Here is a 22,251-nt window from a genome sequence, read left to right on the forward strand (position 1 = left end):
ACAACCCTTACCCTTTCAACAGTAAGAGAACTAGCGGTGGCAACAAAATGTTGCCAGAGAAAAACAGAGGGCATGATTCATAACAGCAAAGCAAAAGTCTTTTTGCGGTTTGTTGTGTTTACCTGGATCTATCACTCTGTTACTTTCACCTTTGCAGAGGGCAAAAACTGGAGGCCATCAAAAGGTTTCTCATAACACAATGGAGAAGGTTTCCAATGTAATTTTAAGTCACATGTAAGCCCAGAAAGATTGAAAAAACATACTTATTTAATTTAATTTTCTAGCTAATAGAATCAGGGCTCTAAAGCCATGCAGTGACAGGTGACACAGTTCTGCCAGTCACTAAACATAAATGTTTGACCAAAGGGCTGAGAGTCTTCCTCACTGATGAATGCATGCCCTGGACTAGTATCTGTTACCATGGAAACTTGGAATTTAGGAGAACAGAGATGTGCATTTTCCACTCATAAAAATAAATAAATAAATAAAATAGGAAAAAAAAAATCACCCACCTGCATGTAACAGTGCACAGCTCAATTTGCCTAAATGCCTGCTTTTTGGCATTTTGGAGAATGAAACTAAACGGCACAAGGGAGTGAAAGCAGCGTGTGGTTATGAAACGTGACAGCATTCAACTGAGGTTTGATTTGGATGATTTTCAGTGCAATCATCTGGGAGAAAAAAAAAGTTTAACAGCTTTTCAATGCAAATATTACAAATACTGCCATGTCGAGTCCACACGTCCTCTACAGAACTAAACGGTGCCAGTTAGAAACCAACACTGTGCTACTGCCCCACAAACACTGCTTCTTCTTACTAAAAAACAAAACAAAAACGCAACTCTGTTTAATTGCAGCCAAGAAACAAGTCACATGCGTAATCTCCTCTCTCCTCGACTCAACCTGCATGCGTAAACACGTAGCAGACAACAGTGCTGAAATGAAAAGCCACTTACTGAGTGCCTTGATTGTGGAAACATCATGTCAGTTCCTTGTTTGTTGCTCTCCTTCCCAAACACGATGTTTATATTTCCCCTTGCGTTGCTCTTTCTTTTGTCCAAAGCTAGCCCAGCCGTACACAGGAGCTGTCCAGCGTTAGCAGGATGACTAGCTAACAGTAGCTAGGGGACTCCCCCCACCCCACCACCTCTTTTAAACAAAATAAATAAATATAAAATTAAGCCGATTATAAGTGATGCACTTTGCGGCCGTTAGAGAGGCAAAAGAGTCTGTGTCCTATCTGGGTTGTCCCGACCCCGTATTTACTGCTTTAGCGTGAGCAGGAAAGCACCATCAGTGCTGGCTAAAGCTAGCTAATTCTTCAAAAGCTGTCAGTCAAAATGATTCATCGCCGTCGTAAGCTTTCCGCTTTAGCGCACGAGCGGCAGCGTCGCGAGCTCAGCGCAGGTAAATTAATAACGCTGTGCGTGCACTAAATGTTTGGATGCAGCCCGCGAGCGGAGCGGAAGGTGAACGCCGACCGTGTTTCGCCTCGTGCCGTTGGCCCCCTTACAGCTCGCGGCTCGCTCCCCGCAGCCGCCACAGGGATGAAAAAAGTGAAGAAGAAATCTCAGAAATAACAAAATGTCTGCGGGTTCGTTTCAAGTTCAATCCCGTTTGGTCCAACGGCAACAATTGAGTCGCGTGAGTGGAGGGAGCGAGAGAGATAGGGGGGATAAAAAATAAATTAAAATCGCCGCTAACGCTGAAACTGCAACGCTGCCCGGCTTGGACTTTAACTCTGTGTTTATCCCCTCTTGAACGGAGGGAGTGCGGGAGGATCGGCAGCGGAGCCAGAAAGTCAGCCCCTTCCCGAAGCTGGTGGGTAGGCAAAGGCGACGCTGCTGGGCTGAACGCCCCACACAGAAACACCACGGATAGATGCGCGGAGAGCAGCTCTACACCCCGCGGATCTACAGCAGCAGGCCCAAGTCTGAGCAAGCAGCGCCTCATGCGGACAGGTCAGCACACACAGGCTCTCCCCACTCACCACTGGAGGTTTGTGTGCCATAGTTTATCGCCAAGAATAACGAGTAATTATTACATTAAAAAAATATAATATTAATACATTAAAAATATATATTTTAAAAATAGGTTTTAGTTGTTAGACAAACATCAGAATCGGTCCGAGAACCACTAATCCAGCCCATCAATGGCTTTGAAACATTTGAATGAGGGAATCAAATTTAGACTTACAGAACTGCCCTATGTCCATTCGCACTACACCAAAGTACACAGACAATAACGTAACTGAAATTTCTTTTTTTTTTTAAACTACTACAGAAACTTTTTTAAAAGTAGGTCCACACTTACAATTCATACATCAAGCAGTCATACTTGACAGAGTTAGAAAAGCTGAGAATTTTAAGTGCTTAAATTGCACTTCTTTTTCTTAAATTAAGATATCTCAGGGATTAAATGTGTAGTTAAACTGCTTTGCACTGACAGAAACAGAAGTTTCACTGGTTCGGCCCACTTAATATCAAAGTAAACGATGTAAAATGGACATCCCTGTTGTAGAGAGCTGAACTGAAGAAATCTTTTATGTGAACTCTCTACTCTACTGGGAGCAAATGACTGTTATTTACCTTTAAATTCGCAGTTATGGGCATAGAACTTAATAGAACCACAGTGAGTGTTTTATACTTTTAAGAGTGAAGTTATGAAAATTCCTTAACTCTACGGTAAGATGCAAAAGTTCTGAATCACCCCTCGTTGCTTCGTTTTGTTAGGAAAAATGGGACAATTCAATAAATGACTGCACCGAAGTGGAAACATGCATGGAAATACCGTATGTGAGGCAAAAACAGTCTGGATGCTTGAAATTCAGTCTGTAGTTTGACCACCTTTGTTCTTCAACAGTGTGAAGCCTCTTTGGCTTTCTTTGAATCACCTTTTAGGGCAAAACACTTATAGCTGTCAAACTGTCATCTTAAAATTCAAACAGTTTATTTGTTTTTGCGTCAGACTGGTGGCAACAAAGTGCTCAAAGATACACTTTAAAACTGATTATTTGCCAAGTTGTCTGTTATGTGTAGACAACTGTGTCTTCAGTTAGGGGCCTTTTGTATGCTTGAATGATTCATAGGTCAGTGTTAAGTGGCATAACAAAACAAAAAATAATATTCCTCTGAAAATGGTCAAGGACAAGACTGAAAAAGCATCCGATGCCTAAAGAAAAAATTTGAAAAACTCTTAGATCAGCTGTAGAAACTGTTCAAGACCACTTTAAAAATTACAATAAAGTCTGGCTCCTTAGAAACAAAATAAGCATCAAGCACCTCGTTCATGTACTTTCCTAATATCAAACCACGCCTGAGCCAGTGACAGCGTCTATACAGCATCTCACCTGGGCTAAAGACAACAAGAACTGTTCAGTTAGCACATTGTCTCTTGGAAAATAAAGGCGAGGCTCAGAATCCAAGTGTCTGAAGTCCAGTGAACGTTTTCCAGTCTGATGATTTGAGGTGTCATGCCATCTGCTTGTGTTGGCGCTTGCTGCATTTTACCAAGTCCAAAGTCAACACAGCGTATGACAATATTTTAGAGCACTTTACGGTGATGCTAAATTCCTTTTTTGCAGGACACAGCACCTGCCCGCAGTGCTAAAACCACCACCAAATGGTTTGCTGACCATCTTGTTACTGTACTTGATTGGCCAGCTCACACACCTGACTCAAACCCCACAGAGAGGAGGATAAGAAAAATCTAACTTTGGTTCAGCAACACCTCCGCAGCGGCACATGCTGATCATATCCACTGCATCAATTTGGGGTAACTCACGGTAAATGAGGCTGAACCACATACTGAATGTATATATTTATATGCATTTCACAAGTTGGGATTTCCATACTTCAAAACCCATTTTAGGACGTCTTAATCTCAGATTTAAAAGGCGCTAAAAGTAAAAAATAAATATGTGCGCTGCGTTATCAAAATAGTTTTGTGAAAAGTAGTGTGCGATTACCTTCAAGAGTCAAAATGATTTGTTACCCAGTCACTTGAGCACTTGTTTGTTAATATCCATTTTCACTAAACAGTATCCTACCTTAAGACTGCAGAGAGAGGTCGCTGCTTTCCAAAGGGCAGCAGTATTTATACAACAAATCATTTTCCAATCCATGTGGATAAAATGCATTCAGAAATTACACATGACCTTAAATGGTGGAATCTTCAAGTCACTATTTATAAAAAAAAAAAAAAAAAAAAAAAAATACTTGAGAATAAAAGTACAGGGATGCAAGAAGAGAGTATAGGAACATATTTTATTCCAATTTAAAACATTTAAAGGAGAAGGCTATGTAAAAATCATCATGTATGAATGAGGTTCAGGCAACAGTGGTTGAAATGAAACATACAAATAGAGAAATATGGCTAAAATACTGTAAATCAATAACCATTAGGACCCTTTTCTCGAGGGCGTTGCATGAATAGAGTATCTCACCCCCCACTCCCTCCCCCAACCTGACAAAACGCATGCAGTTAAAATGACACTTATTTTTAAAAACAGCAGTTCATCATTAATCTTAAATATAGAATAAAACTGTCCTTTTTGTTAATTAATCACACACTTAGTGTTTGCTTTAAAAACTGGACCACGAAATCCACAGGTCCTCTGAATTTTTTCCACAACATTGGCACTTGTTAAGAGTCTGGCTTTACAAAGAAAAGGGGATTGGCACACTCATTGTACAGAATTTACATTTGGTATACTTTAAAACAAAACAAACAAACAAAAAAAAAAAAAATACATTACTTTCAATTTGTACACCACTACACAAAATTTGAATTGTCTGAAAAGAAAAATCATGTCAAGTGGTCCTAAATACGGTGTGTCAACCTTACAAAAGGGGAGAAAAAAAAAAAAAAAGATGCAAAGAGCTTTTTAATATCACTATATCCATCCCTGAAACCAGAATGGACCTCAAGCATAAGCAACACCCATCAAAGTGTTCTCTCTCTCTCTCACACACACACTCACACACACACACACACACACACACACCTCAGAGTACCAACGAGCGTGCTTGAATGGACAAGTTGCATGAACGCAGGCCCATTGCAGCGGTGTATTTTCAGTGCCTTTGACCCAGGGAAACAATAGACAGTCCAATCAAATAAAGGAGATAAGAGAGAGCGCAGAATGGCAGATGTAAACACGCAGCATATTCAACCACCAAAAACACAATGGCCATTTCAGTACCTTCATTTGGCAAGTTTTTCAATAAATACAATTTAAAAAGGAAAAAAAAAGAAAGAAAGAAATGAGGCTCAACATGCAAGCTTCATTTGCAAACTAAAACCACAAGTAAGACTCAATTAAATGCTGCAATAACTTTCACTGCACAGGCCTGGGTCAAGTTAAACAGGTTTTTGAAGCCTTTGCTTAACACAGAATTTGCTTGGCACACCATTTTGTACTGGATTGTCATGTGAGTCTTTGTTAAAATGCATTGTGTGTAGAATGAAGCAAAGTAGATATAAAAGAAAAGGATTATTAAAAATAACCGAACCGGCTTTTCTGACGGCTCTGGTCATTGGTAGTGTAACCATGGGACTCTGTGTTAGCGTAAAAATCCACGTCGTCAGCGAGTGGAAACCGACGCCACCGTGCTGACACCAGAGGCTGAACGCAACCTTTGTTTTGTGTTTTTACCGTCTGCAGGACAGTATTTTCTCAAGGTTGCAAGCCACGGCTCAAGGGAACAGCGTTTCCTGAACGTGCCTTTCTGTGGCATCCAAAAGGCCAGCTTCAGTCAGTCAGCATCACATGGGCAAGTGGGTCAAAAATAAAGGCTTTGAAATGTTTCGTGAAGCACCAAAGATCTGACCCTGCCGCCTCGTTCAATGTGCACTTAAGGTCAAAATATCCCAGCATTCTCTCTCCCCCTCCCGTCCCCATGCAGCCAGTGTCAAAGTCAAGCATGAAAACACTACCAATGAAGAGGCAAATATGTAAAAGCACAGAGGAAAACTTTGCATCGCTGATTTCAGCACATAATTCATAATGGGATCACCTGGGTGATAAGGTCGAATAGAAAAGACACTAAAAACATCCTATTGCAACTTAAGAAACCCAACTTCCTTTAGTTATTGTCTTGAAGGTAAAAAAAACAAACAAAAAAAAAAAAAAAAAAAAAAAAAAAAAAACAGGGGGAGGGCGGGGGGTACCTAAACGGCCACCAGCCGTCTATCAGGCTTCTGTGGACTGCTGCTCTCAAAAGGATGTCAACATGCTCCTGATTCAGGCACCCTCCCGAGGCTAATTAATTGCGCCTTTTGCTCTACACCATTCAGATTCCTTTCATTTCTACCAAAGCTGCTAAGAGTAGCCCTTGTGATGAGAAAGTCATGAAAAATTACCTGAATTACATAGTGAAGACAAAAACAAAAAAGCCACATATCAACTCTCGGCTTAATGGAATATTTAAACTACTATCGGGCAAGACGCACAATATGGGATTGGTACCAAGAGCAAACGCATATCCTTAAAGATTACAAAAAGTACAAGCATCTCTGAACAGTAAATATTTAACCACCAAGTAATTTTTTGTCTGTTTTTCATTTTCCTATTTGCATAAAGCACAAACCTGACACAGAAACCTTTTTTTTTTCCTTTTTCCTATGTCAAGCACTTCAAAAACAGAACTGCAACAACTAAATATATGAAGTATCATTAGAAACAGAACACTTGACCATAAAATAGTTTGATATTTTACAGCAGTATAAAATCTACTCCCAACTTTGATGTTGAAAAAACAAAACTTGAGCTGAAACTAGGGACAACGTCTCATTTACTATATCAATAACAAATAGATCCAATTGATAAATTAGACATACAAAAAAAAAAAAAAAGAAGAAAAATTTATGATTGTGACAGTTTAATCAAATGTTGGCTGATTAATATGGTAAAAATGAAGGCGATTACAGGAGAGGAAAAAGCCATTTGCATGATCATAACCAAAGTTGTGACTGAAGCAAACTGGCAGCGCAAAAGCTTTATTTCATCCAAAACATGACTGCTGCACCAGTTTAATCTGATGCCATCATTCACACATTGTGCACAAGAAAGTTATCCTCACACAAATAAAAATCACAGTACTGTTACACGTGTGATTGAGACAACATAAAGAAATGCCACACAAAGTGAGGTGTTACGCTGTTAAACATCTGGAACGATCCAACTCGGGAGAAAACCTTCACTTAGTTTTTGGCAAAAACCAGCTCCCAAATATGTTTCTTAGTATCTGAACTAGTTAAGGGATTAAAACGATACTGGCAATGTTACTGTATTTACAGAAAAATGTAGGTGGTTTTAATTTAGCAAAGTGATAGAGAATTACAGGGGAGCTGGTGTACAGTACGTAAAATACTGGTAGTGTTGTCTCAGTATAAAATCAGGGGCACTGAATAATAAACAGAACCTGACCACTCCTGAAAGGGTTCCTTTGAGTAGTCGCCGTCGATCGGTTTAATTAGCGAACAACAGAAGAATTAATGACGTTAATATAGATGAAAATATTGAAAGTCAAAAGAGAACATGTAGTCATCTCTGTGTAGCCCTCACTCTGTGTGAGCAGCATGAAAACTTTATTTACATTCAACAGAGCTTCTATGCTCTCATTTAGGGCACGTAACCCCCCAGAAAGAGTTAAAAGAACACATCATGGACAATTCAAGACCCCGGAGAACCAAGTACCTCTCTGCACCCCAGCACTGTCTGATTAATTCGTTACCCTCTGCAGATGAGCAGAGTCCAGTGTGTGCCACCTGGCCTCAAGCCCTCAGGCTGTAGTGTATAGCATGCATGGGTTAAATAACTATGGGAGAGAGCCCTTTGTCCGTAAAAGCTTAGTCTACCGGGAGATGGTCCTCTACCCACACGAGCGCAAGTGAGACTGTAGTGTAGAGAAAGAAAAACGTGAGCCACGGCAAGAGCCGAACGAGGAGCGCCGGAGTAGAGAACAACCTCCCAAGAGGTGACAAATGGAGGGAGTGTTATATCTGAATGTGTTTCATGTGTGATTGTGCAAGACAAGCAGTTAATAAAACCAAAAAAAAAAAACAGAGTCCTTAAAACTGGGCAAAACAGCAACCAAGGGTCTGAGTGAAGAGAGGGCAGAATATGGATAGTGTTGGTCTGGTAAAAGCACAAAGCAATGCTCATCTCTTTATGAGTGCATTTCATGCAGATGTGGACACTGCATTGAGTGTGGGGGCTGTGGGTGTCTTGCTTGCACTCTAACCATCTGTCTTTCCAATTTTCCTTCACACCAGGTTGTATTCTTTGAGGTTGAGCTGCAGGATGGTGTCTTTGACGGCCGCAAAGACGAAACGGATGTTCTCCGTGTCGGTGGCGCACGTGAAATGGGAGTAGATTATCTTGTCACTATCTGGGTTCAAGTCCACAAACATCTTCAAGATGAACTCCCGACCTGCCTGCGCGTCCCGCTGAGGACCTGGAAGGAGGACAGAGTGGTGTAGTTAAATGTATTCGCTATGAATGAGCGAGGAGGAAAGGATTCACTAAAACAAAAATAAAAGACACTTGGGTGACAGGTTGCTCAATAAGAGAGCGATGTGACATTTTACAGGAATATATTAGTTTGTATTGTAGTACAGCATCATGGCCATAAGGTGTCAGTCTACAATAAAAAAAACAACAAAAAAAAAACAACTGCAAAAGCAAGGTTCCTATATAAAGTAAAAAAACCTCAAGCGTGCACATCACATCCTTCACTCTTTGAAACACTCTTGTTTACAAGTCAACTCCTTACCATCAAACTCTGGGAAGTAATCAACCAGGTGAGAATACATGATCTTCTCTTCCAGCAGGTCCTTCTTGTTAAGGAACAGGATCACAGAGGAGTTCTGGAACCAGGGATATGTGATGATGGTCCTGAACAGAGCTTTACTCTCCTCCATGCGGTTCTAACAACGAAACAAGGACGTTAAAGAGAGCGATGTGTTCAGAACGCTTCACTTTCAGCTTCACTCGACACTGAAAGCAACCAAATTGTAAAGCAGACCATTTATCCAAAACCTGCAATTATATGGCATTTCTGTTTCTTTCTAATACAGGTCAGTAACGATGACAGTGTAACTTGCAAGTGCTTTTGGCAACAGTGGCTTTGTAATCTGAGATTTTTAGTAGATACACTCATTATTTCAATTGAAAAACAGGTCTCATCTTTAGAGCTAGAGACAGAATATTTACGGTGACCTCTGACCTTCACCAATATTTGAACTTGCTTTGAGTTTAGCAGATGTACTCATGGTATCAACTTGAAAATCCTACATCAATTTGTTTGAGTTCTTGTGCTCAAAATTCAGCGTCCGTGCTGTCCAGCCAACCAGGTGACAACAATACCCTACATCAGTCTTTCATGCCTAAGGAGTAAAAATGCTGCAATGAAATTTTGGTAAAATGCACTAGCCTGACGCATCAACTCAAAAACGGTACTCAGCAGTTTGTATGGCCCTCACATTCTTGTATGCATGCCTGACAACATCGTGGCGACTTGACAGAGTCAGACGGATCGAAACACAATGTCCCAGAGGAGTTCTGTGGGATTCAAAGCAGGCGAGTGTGGGGGCAGGCCAGCGGTATCAAATCCTTCATCTTCCAGGAACTGCCTGCTTAGTCTCTCCACACAGGGCCAGCTACTGTCGTGCACCAGGAGGAACCCAGGAGCCACTTCACCAGCATAGGATCTGACAGTAGGTCCAAAGATTTCATGCTGATACCTAATGGCAGTCGGGGTGCAGATGACTAGACTGCAGAGGTGTGTACACCCCTCTATGGATGTGCCTCCCCAGATCATCTCCCACCACTAAACCAGCCATGCTGATCAATGTTACAGGCAGCATAACATTCTCCACACTTTCTCAAGATCCTTTCAAATTGGTAATACTGGTGGAAGCACACACACGAAAAATTAGACATCGTCTGGCTCTCTCAGATTAAAAACAAACAAACAAAAAAACAACAACAAAACTTTAAATTTAAAAATCCTTGCCAGCGTTACTCATGCGGGGTCATTCATTACATCATGGCGAGACACGAGACAATCCTGGACAGACTTGATGAAATCAAAGGCAAAGAAAACTCCCGTCAGGCTTGAACTGGTCCACAAGGGTCAAAGTCTCAGTCTTGAGCTTGTCATCACAGCAGGATAATCTCTGCACACTGAAGTCTGCCAAGCTTTGTCTTAGCTGGTAACCTTTCATTAAACGAGTTTAACAATAGCATCATGATTGTCTGGTGTTTGCTATTACCTCTTAGAGTCTGAACATTAAAGGGGGGAAAAATGACTGTAAAAATTAAACCAGATCCGTCTGTCCAGCGAGGTGCCTGAGCTGGCACCATACGCGTGTGCAGTTAAACTGGTAACAGAGCAGCCAGACGACTGGACCCTGCGATACTTGACTTGCAGCAGCTGCTGTACTGATGTACAGCGTCACAGCTGGCAGCTGGGTTTGGTTTATCATATGACCAGGGGCCTGTTCTTCGTACCTCGCTAAGTAAGTTAGCTGGATTAGATTGTTGACGATTTCGCGTGATCCTGGATCAGTCGGTTCCCCGAAGCTCATCCGGGACTTGCTGTCATAGCAACAGAGCCGTAAGCGTAAACCTGCTCGGGAGCAGGTTTACTTTATGTAAACAGGATTAGATCGCGGCCACGCAGGTATGTCCGCTTCATTTATACGAAAGCAACAGCGATAAATAAATAACATCAATGTAACTAAAGATAATGCAGTACTTGATCCTTTTATTGATGTCACACAGATACATACAGGTCATTTCCTAAAAAAGGGAAATGTACTATTAACATTCTATTACATGTATGTGATTATTACAGATGTAATTCATATTTCAGAGTAGTAATTGTAAATTACTTCGTGTAATCAAGATGAGAGACCACGGCTATAAAAGCCAAGGTGGATTTGGGAAGCCTGTCGCAGTCATATCCTGTCCGTTTACGCGAGCAACCCATTGCGGAAGGTGCAAGATTGATAAGGAGAGTCCTCAGAATTCAGCATATATTGCGGGACAGACAGGATCCTTTAGCTCAGCGCGACAGTGTGCTCATTGAGAGATATCGATTTTCCCGTGAGGATATTATTTACTTAACCAACTTGTTGACGAGGGGGTGCAGGACCACCACCTGTCTTTTTTTGCTCTGCCCTTTTCTTGGTTGCTGTTATAAACAAACAAACAGATTATTTCAGGCTCTCTTTCCAAGAGACTAAAAGCAATATAAGTGATAAATATTACCATTCTATAGAATATTCTTATATTTCACTTTTACTTGTTCCCATGTTCTAGTGGGTCCTGTTGTGGCTCTAATGTGAAAGAGGATATAATATAACAATATAATATAATGTAATATAATATTGGATAATATAGTGTAATATAATAAATCTACCCTACCGCCTACTGGTGTTGGCCAGAGGGGCCGATGGCGCGATATGGCAGCCTGGCTTCTGTCAGTCTGCCCCAGGGCAGCTGTGGCTACAACCGTAGCTGCCTCCACCAGTGTGTGAATGTGAGAGTGAATGAATAGTGGCATTGTAAAGCGCTTTGGGTGCCTTGAAAAGCGCTATATAAATCCAATATATTATTATTATTATTATTATTAAATTACTTACGAGTTTAATTTGTCAGCAACTTCCTGCCAGCCCTCTCTCCTTGCTTTTGCAGCCTTTGCAGTGTTCCCTTGCGTTCTGATTAAACTCTGAAACTCCTGAAATCCCTCACTCAGGAGTTCTTGCTCTGCTGCCGAAAAATACCGAGCCGAGCGCACTCCTTCGACATTTTCGCCGACCAATCAGAGGGTTGCCGATCAATGTTTCTACTATCGATGCGTAGCCCCTTTTACGACACCCAGTGATGTCACATTACTGCGTCCAGCTGTACTAATCGTCAACAGCAGGTGTGTTCGGAGAACCGGATTAGCGAGCTCACGGTTAGCGCGATGGTTTGATCTTGGATGTGTCATTTGATCTTGGATGTAGTGAGCGACGTACGAAGAACGGGCCCCTGGTCAGAGAAAGGGTTTGTTGTCAGAGAGGAGCAGAGGGCACACAGAGGCTGATCACATTAGCTTTATTAGCGATAATTCTATCTGAACAGTCAGAAGCCAAAGCTGACGACACGGGCAAAATATCCCTGAAATAAACAGAAGACCTGCGTCCAGTTTGTTGTGAGAGATTTGATAAATTGTGTCTCATTCATGCGGACATACGACGTTAGTCTGATGACCTGCTTAGTGCTCTCTCGAAAGCTTCTTTGATTGCTCCCATGTTCATATGGTGTCACCACAGAAGATGTTTGATTTGATAGTTTTTCTTCTTTTAAACAAAAGATGCCCTTCCTGAAGCTTTGCACATTAGGTAAATGTATTAACCACAACACGATGGAGCCACTACCTACTAAACTTTCTCCAATTCAAAAGGAGTCATTGAATAATTGTTCATTTGCATTGTTACTGCTCAACTATTGCTGTTAAAACAAGCTAACTGGCGCTGCATAGTACAGCTGCAGAGGTGTTTTACTGGAAAGCAGTTGATGAGTGCAGCAGGAGTAAACAAAAAAGTTAAACCTACAGCTGTGAGCTGCAAAAATCTAAATAAATGCACTTGCACTCCATCGTGGACATGCACAGCTGGAGACCCGATGGCTAAAAAGTCATTCTTGTTATACTTAAGGTGCCAGTATACCCTCAGTATTTGTCACTTCATGCACAGTCACAACATCACACAGTCAGGTCTATTTATGCCTGCTATTAAGCCACAGGTGGCTCCAATGTTCTCCTGAACAACAGGTTTCACTACTCGGACAATAACCGCCACATGATATTGGAAGAAGTCAAAACTGGAACCTCACAAAGTCTCATTTTTGTAACATCTCCCTCTGTCTACTCTGACTTTGAGCTTGTCTACCAATATCATTAGAATGGCGGATGGTGGCTTCAACCCAGCTGCGGCAGCGGCCGCAGCGTAACGCCGCAGGTTAGAAAGAGAAATTGCAATTTTCAGCATGCGCAACTCCGTGTTTTCGACGGGGGTAAGCATAAAAGCAGCCTTATGTATGCGCTTGAGGCACACTGCCTAGGGAGCATGTTTATTTAATTAAATAATAACTAATAATTTCTCTGGACGAGTGTGTGCGGGGACAAAAATGGACAGGCACGTGATGTCCACATGAACTCTCGCACTAACTTCTGATGATGAAATTCGCATCACTGGCACCTCAGTGGACTTTAAAGTAAGACTATACGCTCTGCTTACTATTCAAGCACCCCAATAACTTAAGTACACAAACCCGAGCTTGCTCACAATTGCAAAATTCTGGAAATATGTTGATATCAAAACAAACTTTAAAGTTTATTAAGAGCACAGCATCAAACTGTTGTGTGAAATTACAAGTCTCTGTCTCACCTCATTGTCCGACTCCACCAGGACCTGGTCATATTCGCTGAGAGCAACCAAAAACATGATGGAGGTGACGTTCTCAAAGCAGTGGATCCACTTCCTCCTCTCTGACCTCTGACCCCCAACATCCACCATCCTGATTGGAACATGATGGGATGAAGGGCAGAGGGGAAAGAAAAACTTTAATTAGCTGCGAGTCTTTACTGGGTAAAGTTTTCTAACTCACTAAATATTATACTCAGCATCCACTTTAACATTCGTTAAATCTTTGAGCTACTTTAATCAAATAAGACCTGAACCACAGAACGCCAGGGGTACGCATGCCCTGAAAACGTGTTCAGCACATGCGTTACAAATAAATTAAATATTAATATTCAATCCTGAAGTGATTCAGCCAGGAACAAGACACGGATCTGAAGCACGTCAGGACAGAAATACATTTCAGAAAATGGATCTGTGCAAAGAGGATTCTTAATTTGTCATTTTCAGTGGCCAGTCAATAGATTTCAAGGACTGTGTGGTCAGGTGGTTACAACGGAAGCCTATTTCAAAATAAAAATTGTAGTAATGCATTTCAAGCCAAGCAACCCAATATAAAAAGAAATGAATTTGCACTGTCTAATGACAGGGGAAATGTTCCAAGGTGAACCAAAAGAAGCATAGGGAAGTTTATGCACACATACAAACAACACCATCTTCCTCTGAAAAGCGCAATGCAATAGAATCCATGCAGTATAACTAAAGTTGTGCTGCCAATAAGGTGCTAAATGTGAAGGCATATAAGGGAGCACAGAGAGTGGGGAGGAACAAGAATGCAGAATTAGGAAATAATTATTTTAAATAATCAGGAAGGGGAAAAAGTAAGAAGATGGAGGAAATTTCTTTAAGGCTCATCGTGTTGGCTTTAAATCTAAGGTCAGGAGATCTGGATCATGGATTAAAAAGCACTTCTGTTTGGCTCTGGGCTCGTCCAAAAAATAAATAAATAAAAAAATAAAAATCAAGAAAATGAAAATGTAGAAACACCGAAGAACCTTTGGTGCTCGATACAGTGCCGGTCAAAAGTTTGGACACACCCACCCATTCTTGTGTGTCCAAACTTTTGACCGGCACTGTAAGAATGAAAGTGGGCCAGAAAGTTAAGTCTCAGCTCCATTTAAATAACATATGACACAGTGAAAGTTTGATGAGACAAAGGTGAACTGAGCAAGTCTGCCAGAAGAAATGACGGCATTGATAAATGGGGCCCTCCAAAAGCAAGCCTAAAATAAAACTCCTTTATATTAAATGACCTCCTTTGTTTTCCTCTAGCAAGGATGAGTGACCTACTTAGTTCCATAAGCTCTCCTATGCTGGATATTACTTCAAAAGCCAATTATGATGAAAAAAAAAGAAAAGAAACGGGCCTCATGGAGAGGTCCATCATGAAAGCACTCCTTGTTGCAGCAGCACCCCTGTCAGCTGCAAGTATCCTTGGAGTCCTACGTGCGATTATTGCTTACAGATGCACATGTGAGCACTATGGATGAGTAGTTAGTCCTCCCAAGCAGCAAGTCAGCTTAGAGTCCACCTGGTGACATAACTGTTGCATTGTTGTGTAACGTTGAGGGGCACGCTGCGTCTTCAGTGAGCCTCCTATTCACCCACTGATGAGAGAATTCATCACTTGGACAAAAGCAGACCTCCACACACAGGTGTGAAGAATATAATCACATTTACAACAAACTGAGCTGAGGAACTTGTCTTGCATCAAGTGCGCTGCATGCTCCACTGCAGAAATCACCAAATTAGCAATTTGTTATTGCATTATTCTTCCATTAAAACCTGACATTTATTGCCTCTTCACATGCATTTTTCTTATGCATATATAGATATATTTTTTTAATATGCTTCTTCAATCTCAGCAAAAAACCTGATGTCACTGAGAACATGCAGTGATTCACCATCATCAGCACAGCCAAGCAGAGTAGAGCCTATTGGCTATCTGCAATAGGGCTGCTGGGAACCTCTTCAACACAGCCTCATTGCAAGCAGAGTTATTTCTAGCCTTGCCAAGCGTAGGAGGGGGCTGACATGATGGCTTCCTATCGATTTGCACTCTTCTGTAATCACTTGCGTTTCCTGGGTCCATCAATCTGCTCATCCTTTTTTAACAGGAGGAGGAAGGGAAGCGCTTGTACGTATTGGTGGCAGGTCCTAAGACATTTAGTTTTTATGTCCTGTTTTCCAGGTTCCACGTCAGGACTACAGAGAAACAGAAGAGGACTAAGATGTAAAAATACAGCCTTGGAGCCTGAGACGTTTAAAAAAAAAAAAAAACAGCTAGAGAAATGTCATTTGTCAGCATTTTTTTCCCTGTGACTCATTTATCTCGAGCCATTTTTATTACAAATTATACTTCATTTAGTTAGGCTTAAATGCTCTCAACAACCAAGTACCCAGTCCCACTACCAGCCAGCCAGTTTGCTACATGCCCGTCTCCCATTTCCTTTCCATCTCCACTCTGAAGTCTTATCTAAATAAAAAGCATTAATAACGTATGCAAAGTTATTGTATGCATACAATCCAGAAATCACAATTTTAAACTGCATACAAACAACTTTTTATTGTTGTTTCTTTGTGTTTAAAATATTCGATTTGAGATTGCGTGCCTTTTACTGTAAAGAAGCTGCAGTAAATGTAAAATGCTTGTCATGGAGGTTAGAGAATGTGACTGTTAACTGAAAGAGGATCTTCAGCACTGGTCTTTAAGTGCATGAGGATTTCTCAAGGAAGTAATGAAACGATGGAGCACATACAGCAAGTGATAGAAACAACGATTTAGAATCAGTCCCGTTCGATGACATCTTCTTGTGATCCTTTACTTTAGACTGCAGATGGAAATCCCGCACTGAATACTTTCACATTTACAATGAGCGAGAGGTCATGGAGAGAAAGCTGTTTAGATGAAGCTCAAATTATCTGCGATTATCCTTGACATGCACCAGAAACTGCACCCTGAAGCAGATCAGTCAGCTGCAGGTGGTCCAGTTGGTTCTGATCACACATTTCCACACATGGATAGTATGAAAGTAGACTGGGATTGCTAATGATATGATAGAAAGTGTACAATTTTTGACTTAATATTAAATGTTGCAAAATAAACTTTACCATAACGACTAAATCTTTAGATCATCAGCTGTAGATATACTAGCAGATCAAGTTTCTGTTGACTTATTAATTGATAATGATATCAGGATAATGCACCGTAGGATAGATCATGGTTATAATCCAACTTTGAGTGCCAACTTACAAATAGAGACAAAACACTTTAACCCAAATTGTGTATACCCAATCCCTTTAAAATCGGTGTCAAGATAATGGATGTCGTCTTCTACCTGAAAATGATGCTTTGCAAGTCGAAAGGGTATTCTATGATCCCAGTGGTTGGGATTCGAACCCTAAGCACATCCTGTTGGGTTGGTAGATAGGACGGGTCAGCAATACGATCCAGATCACTTAGATAGCTAGAGACAAGAAGGACAACAAAAGACAGAGGGAGGAAAGAAAGTGAAGCATACAGCAGATAAAGCATATTCCATCCAAAAGCAAGTGCATCAGTCCAGATGCAACCAAAGATTTCCGAGGGGAAGGTGTGGATGGGGGACATTTCACGCTAGCGCCCCTCCAAATGAAATTGAGCTATATCCGTGATGGCAGCTCTAAAAGACATAATTCTCAGTTTTAACTTTTCGCACTGTCAAAGAGCTCAAAGTGAAGGCTTGTAGGTTTCTAAAAAGATAAGCAGTATCCTCTAAAGTTAAATTAAAAACAAATGTGTGTAAAGTCTTGTAGCTTAAGGCTTAAACTCAAGACTAGTCTTTGAGAGTGTACCATCAGGAATGTGCTGAGCCTTGCTGTGCAACACAGTGTAGATTGAGATAGCGGCATCGACGGTTTCCAACTGGCTGACCAACTTTTCTGCTGCTAGCCAACCAGTAACACCAGCAGGAGCACTAGACACCAGTACCTGAATATAATATTCTCCAGGTTAAATGGGTACTCAATGATGCCGGTGGTGGGCACTCGGACCCGCAGCACATCTTGCTGAGTGGGTACATACCCTGGTGTTGATATTCGTTCTAAATAGTTAAGGTAGCTGCGAAGGGGGAGGGAACATAACAGATGCACATGTATGCACAGAGACACAACTGTCAAGTAAAAGACAACATGCACATGAACAGTGCTTTCATTGTCAAGTTGCTCAACTCATTTTAAAATGGATTCAATAATTCTTTTGTTCTTGTTTTTCTGAGGTGCAGAGCGAAGCATCCAGCATGCTGAGCTCCACCTGGGACCAATGCATACGTTGTTATGCACATTCACGCACCAAAGCACTTAAAGTGCTGGGTAGATGTGCACATGAATGTAACACGATATAAATGCAGTAAATTTAACCTTGCCGTTTAATTAAAAAAAATATATACCGTAATTGTCGGGCTATAAGCCGCTACTTTTTGCACAAGCTTTGAACCCTGCGGCTTTTAGTCAGGTGCGGCTTTTCTATAGATTGTCCATGATTTTTGTCATATCGTAAGACGATTTGTTTTGTTTGTTCCGCTGTTGTACGGCACTACGTTGCCTGGCGGAAGGATCGGGGTTCAAGAGTGGTATGTTGGTCACATGTCCATCCGCCAGGCAACATAGTGCCGTACAAGTAGCGCGAAAAACAAACTTCAAAGTAGCGCTATGCGTTCAGCGGGAGTCGTGGATGACGAGCGGCGATAAACTTGCGAAAAGCAAGTTGTGCTCAACTCTACCGGTGGATTCTGACAGCGTGGAAAAGTGTGCAAACATCCACGATCACCAACGGATTTCGAAGGGCTGGACTGCTGCATGATGAAGAGGAGGACACCGCCACGGCCCTTCAGAGGGTGTTCGACTGACAATGACAATGAGGATTATCTTTGGTTTTGAAAGTGACAACGAAGGAAAGAAGCTGAGAGTGGATGACGAAGCCATCCTGAGCCTGTTCGTTTCCGACACTGGAGAAGAGGACTTTGGTGGTTTTAGTGCGCAGGAAGATGGTGGTGAATGACTGACTTTTCTTCTTGTTAAAGCCGTGTCACTGCACCTGAGCCTAAAAGGTAGTCTGAATCTATTTTTCTGGTGTGCTGTAGGTTACTGTTATGTACTACATTTGTTACTCATTTATGAAGCACAGCACATGTGCAAATATGTACCCATAACTTGATTTTCAAAATATTAATAAAAGGGGTGTGTCTCCAAACAGCCATCTCTTTCCTGACAATTCGCTTTGTGCATATTCTCTTACATATGATAAGTCAATATTGAAACACCTGCGGCTTTTGGTCAGGTGCGGCTAATGTATGTACAAAACAGGATTTTCCCCTGATTTTAGCTTGTGCGGCTAATATTCAGGTGCGCTTTGTAGTCCGGGAAATACGGTATACACATTTCCCCTTTGTTCCAGTACAGATCTCTCACTTAGATTGTCCAAGCTTAGCGCGCATTTAGAAGATGTTTTCATCCTTTTAAGCATTTAGCTTCAGGTCTGAACCCACGTCCTTATGACCCCATTTGTGTCCACAGGTTTCAGTTCCTACAGTCCAGCATCTTTCTAAAGATGAGTAGCTTTGATCTGGCCGTTGTACCATAAAGGCCTGCGTGGTAAAACACTAAAGTGATGGTTGTACATGTACAAAGAAGCTAGTAAAGATAGTTCTTTGTCCCAGACTCCTCAGTTTGAGCGAGTGGCCCAACTAAGTGACTGGTTTCCAAAGGTTACTTTGCTCTTTGACATTTACAATTTTCTTGATTTTCATTGTCCAGAACTGTACTCTGACAATCATTTCTTACAGGTCTACACAGTTCTTTAAAACTTGAGGCTATTTATAATTAGGAGTTTGCATTTTACAATTATCCAATGAAATGAAGTAGCCACAGGTAGACCCCTGCCATAGCAAATGCTCCAAGTATTCATGCAAATTGACATTTCGGTTTTATTAAGTGTAAAAAAACCTTTTGTTTTGCCCATTTGTGTTGATTCATGTGTAAAAATGAATAGAATCCATATTAAGATGAGTCCGAAACATAAAATATGGAAACCCTGAAAGGGGATGACAAGTTTGTTTCTTAACAAAACACTTACACTATAAATGCATCATGCAAAGCTTCAGTTTCATCCCAATCTTCAACTGTTCAAAGGAGCCACATTTGGCTCAAATAGATTAATGCAGGTTGGAATTGGCTCTATATATATATTACTACCGTCATTTATAAACCTGCCAAGAGCTCCTCATGCCATCTGCTGAATTCTGTTCTCTTGCTTCAACCGAATGGATGTCGTCCGTCTGCCCCCCCAATACTTTTGTGTCATTTTTAGAAAACAAAAATATAAATTCTAACATGCATTCTTACACACTGCTTAAACATAAGGCAAATAGTCATTCAGTAAATTATGAAATGTCAGACGTACTACTTGGTCGAGTCAGAGAGCTGGTACTCTCTCCTGCGATCATACGCTTCCTGGATGCCAGGGTCAGCCCACAGCATCTTTATCGCGCTAATGTACGGCTGCTCGAACGATGCAACCTTCTCTACGTCCACGTCACGCACCACCAGGGCATTGTTCTGGAAGAACAAAACAAAAACATACAAAAAGACGTTTAAGCAATGCTTCACAGCATTTCTAATAATTATTTCATATTAAAGTTCATGATTTGAAGTACCTAAACACATGTGGAGTTAACAGACAGGAGAATACTGTGGATTTATTTTCCACCGCTGGAAAACTCTTAAGCCAACACAACACCAAAACCTGAAGTTCGTTAAATGGCCACCTAAGACTGGCACCATAAGTAGGTCCATCCCTACAGGCTTCCATGGTAAAATGCTCAACTTTAAGAATGATATTAGCATGTTTAGAGCCTGGTACAAAAAGCGTTTTGGTTTCAGCCCATTCCTCCTCTCATCACTATACAGAGGTTGAATTTTTTAAACCCATCTGGGTTTTTATAAAGGCTTACAGCATGGCCTATTAAGCAGACACAGATAACTGTAGCTGATCCGTCCACTAGGCTGATCTGAGACACTTAACTGGGCCTCGCCACTTCGTGGCGTTTGTGTGTTCTGGAGCAATTTCAACGCCATTATTTGCCAAATAAATGCAGGATGGAATTAGCTCTTGGATTGTTAGCAATGTTGCTTTACAGCAAAAAGGTTCCCGATTTAAATGGTCTCGCTGGCCTTCTGTGTGGCATTTGCATGTTCTTACTGCGCCTGTATGGCTTTCCTCTGCATGCCCTGGCTTCTTCCCACAGTCCAAAGACATCTTGGCAATGTTCCCTGTAATTTTTTAAGTGTCGGAGCGAACACACAAACTCCCTGAGCGGTCCCTTAGACCACTGTGAGCAACAGCAGACGGATGGATTCGATGCTGGCGTGACCACAGTGCACACAAGTTACATGGTTTATTAAAATGTTGTTTTTACTCACAGGTGGAGAGCGCTTTCCAGCACTTTCCTTAGAAAACACAGTTTTTACCGTTTCTTCCCGCAGTAAATATGAACAACTATAGTAATCAGGAAAAAAAAAACCAAAACATTGCATATATTTTTTTAATTATAACTGGTTTTACGTGGCCTATCAACACATTTAAAAACTGGTCCACACTTTTTCCATCAATTGTTCCGTCTGTCCTGTTCACATCTCCAGTGGTTGTACACGTTGTCATTAACGTGGCTTCACTCCACATCAGCCGTATATGTGAATCGCATTATTGGCTGGACTATGGGATAAGGTGGCATCGTTATAATCCCATACTGGAGCAGCCAGCCACTTACTGACTAACACTACAAAACAGAATTGTTAATGTATTTATTTTAATTTAAATTCAGGTTAGATTTATTTGTGCGCAACACAGACTTTGTGCGCAGACACCGTCCCAGCAGTGCGCAATTGCGCACGCGCGCAGCTTAGACGGAGCATGTTGGGTTTAGTGTTTATTCTAAATTGGCCGTGGATATGAGATGGAATGTATGACTAACTGTGGCTTGCAGTGTAAAAGCCCTTTGACTGGTCAGTAATACTACAAAAGTGCTATATAAAATACCAGTCCATTTCCAAATAATATGGCTTGCTGTGTGGTAAAACCCCACCCAAGAAGTCTCTGCTGCAGTTTTCCTGAGTGAAAACCTAGTATTTTCTTAGTCATTACTTCTTAGCAGGTATCTGCGTGATGCAGCCACACAGTTTATGGATGCAGCTTGCTAATGAAGCTAGCTAACATTATTGATGACATGGTATGACATACTATAAAATGCCATTTCAAAAAATATATATAAATAAAGAATAAAGCTAACATAGAGGCTTTAACGTCAAAAGGTGTTCACAAACTAATGGGTACATTAACTGTTATACACAATATTTGATGTACACTAAGATCTTCCCACACATGTTCCCAGCAAATTAGCCAGTACAAGTACTTGATGCACCGATGCCATCCAAATGCTATAACAATACATTTCTGCCTCCTAATAATACACACCTTGTTCTGTTCATACTTGAAGGGGATCTTAAGGTTCTCAGTTGCACGGATCATGGCCTGCATCGAGGTGAAGATGTTCTGGTAGACCAGTTTGGTGAAGCCCTTCTTGTCTTCATCTGTATAGCCTGAGCCATGGATTATTCTCATCTGCTTGATGAAAGTGCTCTTTCCACTTTCTCCAGTACCTGGAAAATAGATGGGAGCAGTAAGCAAACTGCTGAAAGCAACTGTTATGAATGGACAAACTGGTGTAAAAGGTATCTTTCA

The 22,251-nt window shown here is 41.3% G+C and overlaps 2 protein-coding genes across 5 annotated transcripts in view; both read right to left on the reverse strand.

Moving 5' to 3' along the window:
• Window positions 1–1,855, reverse strand: part of tle5 (TLE family member 5, transcriptional modulator) — a 54,515-nt gene extending 52,660 nt beyond the window's left edge. Inside the window, exon 1 of one of the 2 annotated variants that reach the window (XM_085398165.1) lies at window positions 956–1,855. In XM_085398165.1, coding sequence (XP_085254291.1) covers window positions 956–982 — 27 coding nt within the window. In that variant the 5' untranslated portion in view covers window positions 983–1,855. The remainder of the gene's footprint in view (window positions 1–955) is intronic. The other variant, XM_085398164.1, reaches the window with a different exon arrangement.
• Window positions 1,856–4,795: 2,940 nt separating this feature from the next.
• Window positions 4,796–22,251, reverse strand: part of LOC146641012 (guanine nucleotide-binding protein G(q) subunit alpha-like) — a 35,667-nt gene continuing 18,211 nt past the window's right edge. For 2 of the 3 annotated variants that reach the window (XM_085399501.1, XM_085399500.1), the window contains 6 exons: window positions 21,985–22,169; window positions 19,915–20,069; window positions 16,814–16,942; window positions 13,443–13,572; window positions 8,777–8,930; window positions 4,796–8,458 (listed from right to left, as the gene is read on the reverse strand). In XM_085399501.1, the coding sequence (XP_085255627.1) occupies window positions 8,268–8,458; window positions 8,777–8,930; window positions 13,443–13,572; window positions 16,814–16,942; window positions 19,915–20,069; window positions 21,985–22,169 (944 nt within the window). In that variant the 3' untranslated portion in view covers window positions 4,796–8,267. Of the gene's footprint in view, window positions 8,459–8,776; window positions 8,931–13,442; window positions 13,573–16,813; window positions 16,943–17,445; window positions 17,575–19,914; window positions 20,070–21,984; window positions 22,170–22,251 lie in introns of all 3 variants that reach the window. The other variant, XM_085399502.1, reaches the window with a different exon arrangement.

The sequence above is a fragment of the Rhamphochromis longiceps genome, linkage group LG23 (genome assembly GCF_057381845.1).
Source record: "Rhamphochromis longiceps isolate RC_006_pf linkage group LG23, R_longiceps_female_GT1.1, whole genome shotgun sequence".
Lineage (NCBI taxonomy): Eukaryota > Metazoa > Chordata > Actinopteri > Cichliformes > Cichlidae > Rhamphochromis > Rhamphochromis longiceps.